The 13,919-nt window shown below is 49.4% G+C and overlaps 1 protein-coding gene across 1 annotated transcript; it reads left to right on the forward strand.

Annotated features, from left to right (window-relative positions):
* Positions 1-10,350: 10,350 nt before the first annotated feature.
* Positions 10,351-12,203, forward strand: N7481_006103 (uncharacterized protein; the record flags this gene model as incomplete). Its single annotated transcript, XM_057265322.1, has 3 exons — positions 10,351-10,444; positions 10,505-10,963; positions 11,152-12,203. The coding sequence occupies 3 exons, from the start codon at positions 10,351-10,353 to the stop codon at positions 12,201-12,203; spliced, it is 1,605 nt and encodes a 534-aa protein (XP_057123042.1).
* Positions 12,204-13,919: the final 1,716 nt, after the last annotated feature.

Genomic DNA, 13,919 nt, shown 5'->3' on the forward strand with positions numbered 1-13,919 from the left:
CTGCTGTTCATGTTACTCGAATACGAGATGGTTAGGCGCTGGTACGTCTTCTTTGGGGCGTGATTCCGAAACAGTGGATTCGTTGCGCATGTCGACTTTGCAGATGTAGTATTTGGCTTGCATTTAAGATTGTTGTCCCTTTGCCAACCTCGTGGAAGTTGTAGGCGTAAGGTTTTGTAAAGTGCTGCGGAAGGGGTACCTGCTTTGTCGTGTGTGGAGGACAAGACGATCCCTGCTGCTGGTGAAGAACAAATTAGTACTACATTTGATCTGAAGAACTACTATATATACTACTAGTACTAGACAGAGAGAATGGATCGGCGTCTTTGTCTCAGGTTGTTGGGGGCATGTACTAGTAGTACTAGATGACATTTCTTTTCGAAAGCAGTCTCTTACACCTTGGTACTTGATCCGCTCGGGCAATCTTGGCCGTATATATTTAAAGCACTAGTTGCTGTCCGACCTATGGGGAATTGTGGAAGGCTATGAGATGGTATAACCACAAATTGTCCGTTGACCATGAAGCCCGAATCATAATATCACAGTTAACAACCACGAGCAATTCGCCATGCCGCCATACTGTCCCTAAATTCCAATACCAAAACTTGTCATCCTAGGCCTAAGGGGTAGTCTAGAGCTACATTCTTGTTTGCTTCGTTTCTTCAGAGTGGATCAGTCCAAACCCCCCACATTGGAAGTATTTCAGGGTTTAATCCGGTCCGTCCATGGTTGCACAGCGCGTGGAAGCGTGACCCTAGTTCCGCGCAACTCGTGGTTCACAGAGTTCCCAATTCTATGATCCACTGCGGCTCGTCGATGGCCAAAATAGGCATGATCTGTCTCTGCCTTTTTTTTTTTTTTTTCTGTCTCTGTTTTGCCTCGTATGGTTCGCTGCTCTATTCGTGACATGTGAAGGGTAAGCTATCTTGTGCGACTAGTAGACCTGTTGTAAAAGTCGACACTGAAACTGGGGATCGCATAGCTAAATTACTTGCATTTCATCTTCCATTTCCAAAATTCATTCGTAGGCTTATACATAACATAGAGCGATCTAGATCCCCATGGTGGTCGGCGGTCTTCAGCGGTCAACCCTCTAAGGTCCCACTCCCTCTGCAGGAAGGCTTGACAGTGTGATCAATTCGTATCTAACGACAGAATATCGATACATCGGGTAGTAGGTTTTGGATATGCCACATATTATTCATTGCTCTGTGACTTCGGGAAAAGCCACTATTCCGTCTTTCTGTCATGTTCTAAATATCTCGTAAAAGAGATGCCGTCTAGCGAATATGGATCCACTAATACTGCAGCTGCAGTATTGACATAGATACTATACATAGAGCCCTTGTTGAAAATGTCAGCGGTAGCAGCGGGTGCGGATAAAGCCACTCGTCTTCTGTGAGAGGTAGAATTTTAAAATTCTGCATGGATGCAGCCGGTGGGCGCCGCCACGGGGAAGAAATGTCAGCTTGGCGATTTGTGTTTGAAAATAGGTTGGGTTCGAGCTCCGGCATCGGTCGAGATGCAAAGCCATCAACCGCGGTGTGACGAGGTAGATAGGTACGCACAAACCTGATCTGGAATGCTCTTTTTTGATTATTTATCGTTGACGAGGTCAGGATTGGAATCTGTGAGACCCAGCCTTCTCTAGGGCCTGCGGGTAAAAGGATATATGAAAATGGAGATTTGAGTATTCCGTATGGACATAGAAATCAACTCTGCAGGTTGTGTTTCGAGACCAGAACATCGGGGAGATGGGTGAGACTGTTCTATTTGATGACTACTATTCGTAGTTAGGTTCTGCATATATATTACATACTACATAGGCACCATAGCCGCGTTTAGTTGAAAAGGGTGGCTCTTCAGATACAAATCGCGGGTTCAGATGACCCGATGTCGTGTAAACTCTTCTCAGGTGAGACAGAATGCTGGATGCAAAAAAAGGAACGCTCACATCACCGCGACCAGAGGGGATATGGACAAAAAAGGGAAAACGAGAATGATGTTCTAGCCGGAATCAATATCCTCGTACCAAACGGCCCCTCCGTCGGTCACCAGCCTCAAAATCGCAGCCGCCCACCTGCTCACATGGACAGGGCCGATTGACGTGGCCGCAAACTGTTCGGCAGTGGCCTAGGCGCCAGCTTCTATTATGTTTTGCTCGTGATGCTTAACTGCTACACATTATACCATTCGGATTACTTCAGTTTCAGATTTGCGATGTCTTTTGGAGGAACCGAGGTCACCAGCTTGCCCTCTGTCTATATCTCTTCTTTGGAATATAATTAGGGGCCGTCACAAGACGACAATCGCCCTGTCAACTGTTAACACATCACAGCCCCAGTGATCGATCCTTCTCATAACGCCGGTCTGGGCACCCTAATGATTGTCTCAATGTCAGATTGGGTTCCCCGGTCGCCTTTGACATATCGCTTTTATCCGGATTTGAGGCAACTCGTACATGTAATCGTATTCTATGAATGACAATACTTGTTCGAATATTTCTTTTCGAGTTCACTTTCCTTTTTGTATCATTCGGGCGCTCCTGGTTACATTCTAGTGATACGCACGGATTGCTTTTTTCTTCCTTCAATCCCCCCCCCTCTTTCCTTTACCCTTTGAGCAGAAAGCAGAAATATGGTTGGCGCCTGGCTTCGGGCAACCACGTTGCGTTGGAGCCCGGCGATCAGTGTCGGTGTCTGGGGTATGCTTTCTTCCCCAGACTCCACTTCCGATAAAGTGGAGAATGGGCGGAAAATAATTTCCTTTCAACCTCGTCCGTGGGAGCACAGTTTCATACATTTAAATGTAGACAAGGCACTTCAGCTTCAGGTTGAGAGGCTAGTATCGCCAATTCCATCTGCAACAGATACAAGGATTCGCGATCGAACTACTAGATAAATTTTTCCTTGGAATTCCTTCTATGTAGAGGGCCTGCTAACCACTAGTAGGGTACCTAGGCAATTTCCTAGGCCAGATTTGCTTGCACTGGAAGCCATAAGCCGCCCAACAAGTTGAGTGATCTCGGGCACCCGTCCGTTACTATGGTTGGCGGGAAAATAGATCAGGATGGCCAGACGGACTGGAATCACCATGGGTAGAACCAAAGCCATCGTCTGCCAAGAGAATCGATCGTAATCCATAGAGCGTTGCAATCACCAGTTTAGAGAGGCAAAGGAAAAGGCTGAGGGGACAGGGCGCCCTGTCAAACGACTACAATCAGACAGCAACGGCAACGAGGCTGGGCCGCGGCGCCCCTGGCGTCTTTCAATGGTTGTCAATCTTGCCGCCCCATATTGAGATCTCCAGGGGCACGGGGAGAGAGAAATCGACAAAGAGAAGGGCCTAGATCTTGACCAGGGAGGTACCTCATGACCTTGACAGGGCCACAATCAGCAAACAAAGGAGGGGCTATCCCAGATTTGCCCAAGCCAAACCAGCCACGATCACACCGAAGTGAACCCGATCGTGCGTGATTGAACAGGTCTTTGATCGGAGCCGCTGCAGCCGGCCAATGTATCTACCAGTGAGAAAAAGCAACACGACCTGTCAGAAGATAGCCGCCCCTAATGTTAGGTGATCGCTGCACATGGCCTAAAATGAGGCCACTTGGCTGCTATTGGACGATAACATTGGCTGCCTGTTAATTTCTTCTCGCACTTAGTTGCGACCAAAGGTCTCAGAGTATCGGTGTGTATTGCGAATTGAAGAGAATCGATGAGTACAAAAAAAGCAATAACTAGCACCCCTCTGATTTCAACAATGGAGTTTCAACGCATGGCGTCATTCTAGGCCTCGTATTTGTGTTTGGTGGTCCATGTTGAGAATCTGTAAGTGAGAAAAAAGGTCATCTGCTCGACCATTTGATGCATAATTTTCAATTCATTGTCTCAACTGAGTTAGGTAAGAGGTCAGCTCAGGGTGAATGGATAAAGAATATGGCGAATGCGCTAGTAAACCCTCCCCAGAAAGAAAATATTCAACTTTCATTCCAAATATCACTCAGGCGATGTAAAGAGAATCAACGCAGAAAGCAGAAGATGAAAACGAAGGTGAATTATGGAGCACCCTCGCATCATCAATGATCAGGTGGCTGTCGCAAGGCATATGGCACCAGATCTAAGGACAGAAAGAAAAAAGGCTTGGGTCTAGCCAGAACGTGGATCCACTATGTCGGGGAATGGATGCAAAGGCATGCTAGGGTTTCCAAATACCTGGGTACTGGATCTGCAAAACGAGGGGCACGGAGTACGGACTTCGCAGATTAGCTCACATATCTGTCGCCTGCGCATCCGAATCAAGGGGCATGACCCACCGATCACACCTCTGGGCCAACTTTCTATAGTAAAGCATGGGGGTTGTTCTTGTTATTTTCGGTTGGATGAGCAACAGGGTTGTGCCAGGGTCAACGGGAATAGAATGGGAGTTCCAACAGGCCTGTTCCATCGAGATTGAAGATGGGATGGTACCTTCGAGCATGAACGGCAAGCTTTTCTTTGATACAGTCCAATGAATATTCCCGAAGAATCAACTTTCATACTAACAAAAGACAGCCTGGTGTTACATGTTCCTTCTTGAAAGCCTAATCGAGTATGAAGTTGAATTTAACCGCCCAAAGACACATGCAATGAGGAACATCTGGAAGGGTTGGGGAACCTAGTCTCGGGCTGCTTTCCCCAGCAAACTGATTGCAAGGCCCAGGAGGCTGGCCCTGGAAGTCAAAATGAAAATGATCGTCAACGGATATGCAAGTCCTGCATCCGGCTGAGGGTACAGGGCCCGAGAAACCCATTCCCGTTTCAGCCAGTCCCACAAGAATGAAATCCATGTACGGAGTAGATACATACACACAGAAGGGATCTCGATTCGTCGCAGAGAAATAAAGATCATAGATCATCAAATCACACCTTTTTGTTTTATTCGCTTATCATGCGTAGTGGCTGGCTAAGGTTGGTTATGACGAAGGTGAACAACGATGCCGTGGTAGCAGATCAAAGCCGCCTCCAGCAAAGGAAGGATTCAGGATCAAAAGCGAAAAAAGCATAAATTTCGATTCGGTGCAGATAGATTTTCTATTGGTATGAATGCAGATTGACTTCGCGTCCATGAGCGGAGGCCTTCACATGACCCTATAAGTCTAGAAACTATGTTCGGATTCCACGCCCGCCCTTCCCCGGACTCAGATATCCCTTGCGTAAACAAATCAGCGATTGGAACCAAGACCGTCGTACGGGTTTCTCTCAATTCTCTTCCAGGACAGAGGGGGAAGTAATTATGAGCCTCAAAAATACGGACCTCCCTCTTTGCCCTTGTTTGCAACCCTTCGTTCCAACCTCACGCACATGGTCGCCCAAAGACCGGGGAAACGGCCCGGAAATAGGGCGGCTACATTAAGGAATGTGATTTGCCAATCTGTTTGTTGATGTGGTACAAAGAAATATCCCAAGGCGTACGCTCATCACTGCTCTGTGTGCACGCAGGTGCCTCCAGGACTCGTCCTTACGGCACCTGCACTGGATAGAAATTATTTGCGGAAGGGAAATGACAGCGCCTACTGAGGCGTTTTTCTCTTCTTTGACTTTCTGCCGTCCACGTCATGTCAAGGTTGTGGGCGAGCTTTATTTGATTGAAAGTTTCTAAATTGCCGCCATCGCAGCTTGTCCAGGGAAGTATAACAATTTCCAGGGCTCCATATTTGGTTCGCTGAGGCGAGCCGCTATACTTGGACAGTCCCGCGTGACCACATCTTAATACCACATATACTCCAACTAATGTTGTGGCTATTTGTTCCGTCAGCCAGTCCCGGGCTAGACTGAACTTTGGGGCATCCAAATAGCGCCAGCCACATATTTGATCATATGTAGTATGATGATTTGATTCATTTGTTCAGGAACCCAAGGATGCGAGGCATTGTCTACTTCACAGCCTGCACGTAATCAGAAATGGCACCCTGGCCAAACATAGATATAGTTGGGTCCGATTGATCTGCTGCAGGCGGTCCGATCGGGGGGGTATCCCATTCAGTCAATGCCAATAATACGAATCAAGCACTGGGTACTCCCCTGGAATCTAAAGTCTCGGGCCTACAAAACTGGCCCACCTGACCGGGTAGCCCCCTGGTGCGCATCATTGGATCCGACCGGTATCTGTCATCACAGCCCCAAGCAACGGGTAATCCTAGGGCGAAGCCGCATCCCGCATCGCCCCCTGACGGGATGCGATGCGGGCTTCACCAGCTCAAGCCGTGAGAATCCAATGAAAGCCAATTTCACCAAAGAAAAGGCAAAAGTACGTCAGCGTCACAGGCCCCTGCCGAGGGCGTTCCTGGCGTCATGTGACTGCAATAAGCTCGTGACCGTCAACTCGGTTTCGCCACTCACGGCGACATCCGGATTGTTCGTGTCATCTCTTACTAAGGAGTATTGTGGGCGCGGGTTACGGTCAGGGGTAGTCAGTATTGGATTACCTCCCTGGCGTGATGGGATCGACGAGCGTACGATCTGAAGCGCGCTGCCCGGCCACCTGTCAGTCAATCAATACCACCCGTACGCCCCCGTACAGTAACCAGGGCGTGCCCATTCGTCTCCTAGTCCACCCGCTTTGGAAAACGCATTACTTATCGTCGGCACGTGTGACAGCTCTCTACGGAGTATGCAATTAAATTACAGATATTGACCTCGACAAATGACTCCATAGATTCTTCAACCTCGCCTCGGCATTATTTTCCCCAGCCTACCTAGGTTGATCCTCGGCCTGGATTTTTCCGTGACAATATCCCTTGTAGATGGGGGTGTGACTCGTCCAGATAGACCGTATCATCAATACAGAACACAAGATCAGGAACCTGGGCAAATCCTTGTCAAAATGATCCTAGGAAGGGCCTGGTAGAATTTTGGGGGGGTCCTCCGCACTACGGAAGTCCATACCGCGACTTCTCTTGAGATCCACCTGTTGGGTCCATGTCGATCGAGCCTGATGCAGGATCGACAATGTCACCCTGGTACCCCCCGACCACAGAGGCCGGAAGACTAGATTTGATAGACTTCGCTGCTGAGTCGAAAATTGGAAAGAAGCTATTCTGAACTCATTCTGAGGTCATCAAAGCATTGAGGATGGAGATGACCACGAAAGATGATGACGGGCCTCTGTGCAATCAACGGCAAGTCAGCGGTTTTCCAACTGGATCCTGCACGAGTCATTGAGTGCTTTGCATCCTGTAGGTAATCGATCGGCTTGTGTTCCACATCCGCAGGGAATAATCTGCTAGATCCCAGGGAACTGTTTTCGGCGAATCAGGTCAGACCGAGTCAGATTGTTGCACCTAGGACTCGGAGTAAGTAACAGCTCCGTAGTTGTAACGATATATACAAACAGTCTAAGTTCAAGTTCAAGATTCATCACCCTCCCCAACTTGAAGCATAACTAACCACCCCACCGGAGGACTCCTATTTGGCTCCAGACTAGGCAACCTTGGAAACCGATATCAAACGACCAGGAGAAAAAAAAAGTCAGCATTTCGGGACCACATTGTGGAGCCAGTCCGAGTTCCCTTTTGCCTTGCAGACCGACTGTTCACGGCCGGTCCCCCGCAATTTGCCTCCCCCCCACCCCAGAGAACCCCAGATGATGAAGGACAAGGAGGCAGGGAAGAAAGAACAAGCAGATTATGGTCCACATTTTCACCCGTCTCTTTTGTTTATTGATTATTTCCTCCTCACATGATGAATGAAACGTGCTAGGCGCTATGTGTACCCCGGGTGAGCCAACGGGTAAAAGTTGGGCGTTCGCGTTCCCTCCCAACGCCCCGGGAAGCGAGAGCCCACCCCCGGGTATGGATTTGTTTGACTTGGCCATTCCGCCAGTCCGGGCCACTCGCGGAGGCATCACTGTGAGTCCAAAAAAACAAAATAATAAAGAATAGTCTTTCTCTCCAGGTTTGCCGTTCCCTCTGTATGAGGGCTTTTTTACTCTGTGCTATTGCCATCAGTAACTGTAGAACCGTTGAACCGTTGAACTGTCACCAAACCAAGAAATGAAATTATCCGGTCTAGTGGAAGCATCATCTTCATCAAAGTAAAATAAAATAAAACAAATCATTCCAAAATTCCAAAATTCCCAAAGTAAAAAGTAAAACCAAAACAGACTACATATCACAAAGGCCCCTTTGCCAGCTGGCAAGCTCGTGACTACGGGCTGTGACACTCTGCCGTGTCCTGTTGGATAAAGACAAGACTGGGATGTGGCATCTCGGAAGATATGGGCAAAGAGGCGGTAAAGGCCTGGGGTGGCCACTGCGCCTGATGAGCCTTCCAAAACAATAGAAGCACAAAGTTCAAAATCCACTCGATTTGGTCGTTTTCAAACCGAAGCGCGCAGGGCGATCGGAAGTATAGTGCTGGTTCCCCGGTATGCGGGCTGGGATACAATCATCCCTTCCAAGATTCCCTGTTGCGCGCGGGTCCTTTTGCAGTTCTGCCAGTTGAGTTGCAGTTCAGCTAATTCAGCTAATTCAGCCAGAAATATCTTCTAGTGTAGAGTAGCTATGCATGTACATACCCCGTAGTACTCCTGAGATCGCCAAGCCAAGTTCGCACCAAAATCAGCCCCCACCCCCTTCCCACATCAGCTTAAGCCTTCCCCATACCCACGAAAAGGCTTCCTCCCCGTGTCCGTCCCCTACAGTACGAGGAATCCAGGAAAGTCTACGCCAAAGGGAGCATCCGTGACGAAAATAGTTTAACCGGTCCTATCAGTAGACGAGTCAGCCGGACCTGAAGTTCTTAGGCGACCAATAGTCTACAATGCGACAGTTCATCGGTCAGTCGATACTGGTCTGTTGAGGCGCAGATATCCCCAAAGTGTACATACAAATCAGCAGTGGCGAGGGCAAGTGCTCAAACGACCTGAGTTTGGGTGGCGTTGAAAGGAGGGCCCTTGGGGTAGGGAAGATGATTTACACGGATTATCCGTTCACCTACCCCTTAGGGTACGCACCTGCATCCGAAGCAGTACGAAAATACATTGTACCTTTTTTCGCCCCGACAGGTCACAGGTCACAGGTTCTTAAAGACTTTTCGGGCCTGTCCATCATTCTCTTCTGACCGAGGTACTCGTAGTCTTGATACTTGAATTAGTATAGGCTGTAGTATCTACTCGTACTAGTAGCGTTTTGCGTCTTGCGTCTTGCGTCTTGCCCCGTGAGATCTCTTTAGTTGCATTTGCCTTGGATCTACTCAGATCCAATCCGATTCCATGGTATACACTATCACCACCACCACCACCGGAAACAGACCGGTACTGTGGTGGCCGTCACGGGACCGATACCCGTTGGATACGATTCGATACCAAATTCAACCAATTCGGGGCGACCTCGGAAGAGGCAGCTGGGTGGAGACGAGAGAATACCGGGGTACGACCGATTACCAGAGTATGGACAGAGAAGTGTATGGTATACCGTACATACACTAGCTGTAAGCAGAGTGGCCCCGTGATGGACTGAGTTTTCCCAGGCTTTCCCAGGCTTTCCCAGGCCTTCCTTATGAGGAGCGCTTAGTCATTGCTACTGAGTGCTGGTAGTCCCCTGTATCGTCTGCGAAAAATACCGATGTTTCCCATTAATTCAATTTGAATTTTCCCCAAAAAGAAATTCCGATTAATTTTCATTTTCGCAATAAATCATTTTTTTAATTCCAAATTCGAATTTTCCATTTTCCATTTCCACTTTTCCCCTCTCCTACTTTACTCACAGCGACACACACTTTACGCTCTGCTCTCCACTGCCGCCCCCATCATTCTTATTATCGTTCCGCTCCTCCTCTTTCTCCTTCTCTCTCCCTTCTCCATTCACCTTTCACCATCCACTCACCCCGTCACCTTCCCCCCCTACTATCCCATCTCGAAACGCGACAATCCCTCTTTCGAACGCGTTCCGTGCTCATTCCGGTATCTATCTCCCCCCGGGTTTCCATACTTCCGACTTCGGTGGCGCCGTGATTAATCGAACACAACCTCGAATTCCCACTCTCCAAATTCCCTTCGCCCGCCGATCACTCTTTCTGCGACTGCGAAGATCTATCCCGTCTCAGCTCAGCCTTTCACCCCCAAGGCATATTCGAATTGTAGCCCAAGAGCTTTGAATTTCTGTCTCTCTTGACCCTTTTGTGCACCACACTGCACGGCTCCAACTCGAATTTTCAGACCCTTCCACTCAACCGCAGAATCCTTACGAACTTTCTACCACGGTTTCCAACCGCCGTACGATCACTCTCGGGGAATACGGCGACCCCGGAACACCAATTTCCCTCCTCTCAACCTACAGTCCTGCCAATCAGTAGCTGTGGCGACGCTAACATGCCTCTAACAACACCGGTTTTGACGGTGGATGCCGATAATATTCACAAGGTCGACACCGCCAATGCTCAAAGCCTTCATGGAATGTGGATGGGTAAGTGCTCTACTGCGTGAATGCCCTCAGGGCTAATGATGGCTAACGTTATACCGGTAGTATTCTCCAAATGTGCCGACTACATGGACCAAGGCCGTCGGCTCGAGAACCTAAGCTGGCGTCTATGGACCCGTGAAACCTTTTGCGTTGAGCCCGAGAAATCAAGTGAGGTCTCGGTCCTCCCGAAATTGCGCTCCGATGCTGGCGATCTCCCGGAGCTCTCCGCGAGTGTTGAGTCGGCTGCGTCCGATCAAGCCGAGCGCATTGAAGCTCATATCAAGCGCCCGCAATTCTCTGACTACCGACCCGCCGTGGTACGTGAAGACTCCCTGTCTAGCCTCGGCCGTGGCAAGGAGAAGCACATCACCTCGCTCGACCTCGAGCGTATGGTCCTCAACATCAAAGAGCGGAAATGTCTGGAGCCTCTGACCCCGACGATCGAGCCTGCTGCGCCCGTCGTCGATATCACCCCGCGACCCTCGACTCCTACTCCGACTCCTCCTTCGATCTCTACCGTTCGTCAGGTTCCCTCATTTCCCTCGACCTTCCCCTAGGCCCTCCCCGATTCCCCGTGAATCGACCGAATCTTGCTCAACAACCGCCCCCGAAGGCAATGACAGTGATACGGCCCAACTCAATGCGTCCGACACCAGTGTTTCTTCATCGGGCGTCCTTCCGACACGACCTGAACTGATCAAGTCTCCAAGCGTTGTTCGGGGGGTTTTCTCCGTCGCATATCTCATCGTCCTTTCGGTCGCAACCTAAGCTGTCTGTCGACCCGAGCCCATCCCGCAGTGCTACTCAACTCAAGCCGTCCCCTCTTAAGAAGAAGGGAGGTATGTTTATGCTCGGTGGTTCCTCCGGAGACGATGATGAGAGTTCCTTTGAAGACCGCATGGTCCGCCCGCAGGCACTACAACAGAAGATGCCCTATGGATCGTCATTGAAACCTACCACTAGCAACCCGAGTTCTTCCAAGAAGGTTGCCTCTTTTAGTGATGAAGTTGCCACCCGGACCATTCGACCTTCCAAGAGTCCCCTCAGCGCCGACGAGGATGCCATCGAAACCGACGACGAGGTCTCCGAGAGCGCCATCGAGGACGACGAAGACTCCGATTGGGAAGACTCCATTACCGAAAGTGGCACTGCGAGCATTGACGAACGACCGGAGATGTTCCAACGGGTGGATTCTCGTCCGAATTTGGTATCCCGCCGGTCGCTCCTCACCATGATGATGCACCAGCCGACCAAGATGAACATGAATGGAAACGCATTCCGGTCCAGTCCCGCCCTACAGCGATCTCGCCTGACATCACCCAATGGCCCATCTATCCCTACCTCGCCCCCCGAGAATGACGAGGAGAGCCTCACTATGCGTGGTCCTGACGTACCTCGATCCAAACCCATCGGCATGAAGGCGCCTGGACCTCAGTCAGTCGCTCACTCGCCACGTACCACCCGCCGAAACATGCTTGCGACCGAATTGACCGAGTCCCTTCGCCGACACCTTCTCTGGGAGCGCCAGCAAAAGAGCGCGACCGCCAATGCGTTCAAGCGACGCCACACCACCCACGACATGAAGAATCTCCAGGAGTACCCCGGCCCGAAAGGACCTCACCAGACTCCCGGAGGTGGCCCATCTGGGACTGCGGACACGAATGCGGCCAACCAAGCATCCAAGGATCTCGCTAAGAACGGCTCTTGGACCAATTACGCGACAGACTTCGGCCCCTGGGAATACCACGTCAAGGGGTGGTAAACAAACCCATTGTCATATCTTTTTATTCACTACTTCGCAACTCTTCTCATGATTTTTTCTCGCGACAGCGAGTTATTTTCACCGACACGATTATGAACATGCATTGCATCTAGGCGCACTTTTACGGCTCATCGTTTCTGGAACTGGGGTCTTCTCATCGGCTTTCGGGGTTAGGGAGGTGTTTATCCTGATACAGCATTCGCTGGACGTTGTCCCTGGGATTCTTTCTGTCTGGACTACACCTACGACCGAAGAAGGGGGGGTTTCTCTGTCCCTTACGAACTTAATATTTCATGTACAGCTCATATGCCACGTCCCTCTTATTCTTTTTTACTTTCGGGCAACAACCCCCCTCGAATGGATGATGAACCACGGACTTTAATTCCTTCTCGCTCTCTCTATCTTCCCAAGATATGTCCTCCAAATCGTTTCCTACTGGCTTTGTCTTCTTTGCCACGGAAAGTTTCACCCAAAAAAATTCGTCTTCCATCAGCGACTTCATCTTGCACTGCGCATGCCGTAAAATATTTTTTTCCCTGATATTTTATCTTTTCGGGAGGCGGCGGAAAACATGCGAGCATCTTTTATTACCCTGTGAATCTCTTTTTTCATTGCTGGGATGGGTCATTTTTTTTCAATTTCCATTCCCCCCCAATTACTTCCTCCATTTTCGATACCAGATACCATGCGCTTCCTTCCCTGATTTTTTTTTCTTGTTCGAAGTCTCTCGGGCCCTTCATGCAAATGCAAGCCCCGAGTTACTTGTCCCATGTACGCTACGCGACCTCATGTCTCTTCTCCCAAGCGCATTTCAAACACCCAAAACTCTGGAAATCAATGAAACCAGTTATCCAATTCCGCAAATTCTCCCTCCGAAAAAAAAAAAGCTACACCCCCTTGTGCATTCTCTCGTATCTTTTGGCCCTGGGCGTAGTCAAATAGATTGTTGTGAATGTTTGATCAACGCCAGAGGCTGGCGCCATGCATTGGGTAATTAGCGGTCTGGATGATTCTGAAGATGAGATCCCTGTAGCAGCCCTGGAGCTCTGTGCAGAAGGAACTAGTTATATAAATCGTAGCTACTTTTAATTACATTTCAATTTTTATTCACTATTAAGTTACTTTTAAATTGTCATTCAAGTTTATTTGGTAGTTGGGTAGGCATAACCTGTGGATGAACTATCACCCAACGTACATGCATACATCTATGGAGAGACAGCTAACAAGCTACTAGTAGCTAGCAAGAAACTACGTACACGCAGTCAATTCAATTGGCGGTGGACTCGCATACTACGTCTGGCATGACAGGGATACTCCGCATGGCAATCCCGAATCTGAATGCACAAGAGGTCCGCAAAAGGTTTCCCGGAGCGCGCAATCCTTGCTCATACCGACGCCAGATAAGTATCATGTGGGAAAGCCGGCGGTTCTGCAGGAGGGCTTGGTGGCGCTGACACGTAAGAGGGGAGATGACAAGGACAAGGCTAGAGCCCTTGTCGTGATTAAATTATGGTTACAGGTTACAGGTTACATGGGAGATTGGGTAAAGACAGGGCAGGACAGGAGGATGGGAAGATGGCGTGCAACCTGATAGTATGGGTCTTTGGATGTGTGACGAGATAGTCTATCGCCTCGACCAACCGCTCGGGATCCTGGTTATTTCTGTTCGCCTTGAAAGAGAGGCAGTACTACCTGCCTAGGAGGATATCGAGCAGC

Source organism: Penicillium waksmanii (genome assembly GCF_028829765.1).
Source record: "Penicillium waksmanii strain IBT 27052 chromosome Unknown utg000005l:1.0-5232799.0:1.0-5237142.0, whole genome shotgun sequence".
In the NCBI taxonomy this organism is placed as follows: Eukaryota; Fungi; Ascomycota; class Eurotiomycetes; order Eurotiales; family Aspergillaceae; genus Penicillium; species Penicillium waksmanii.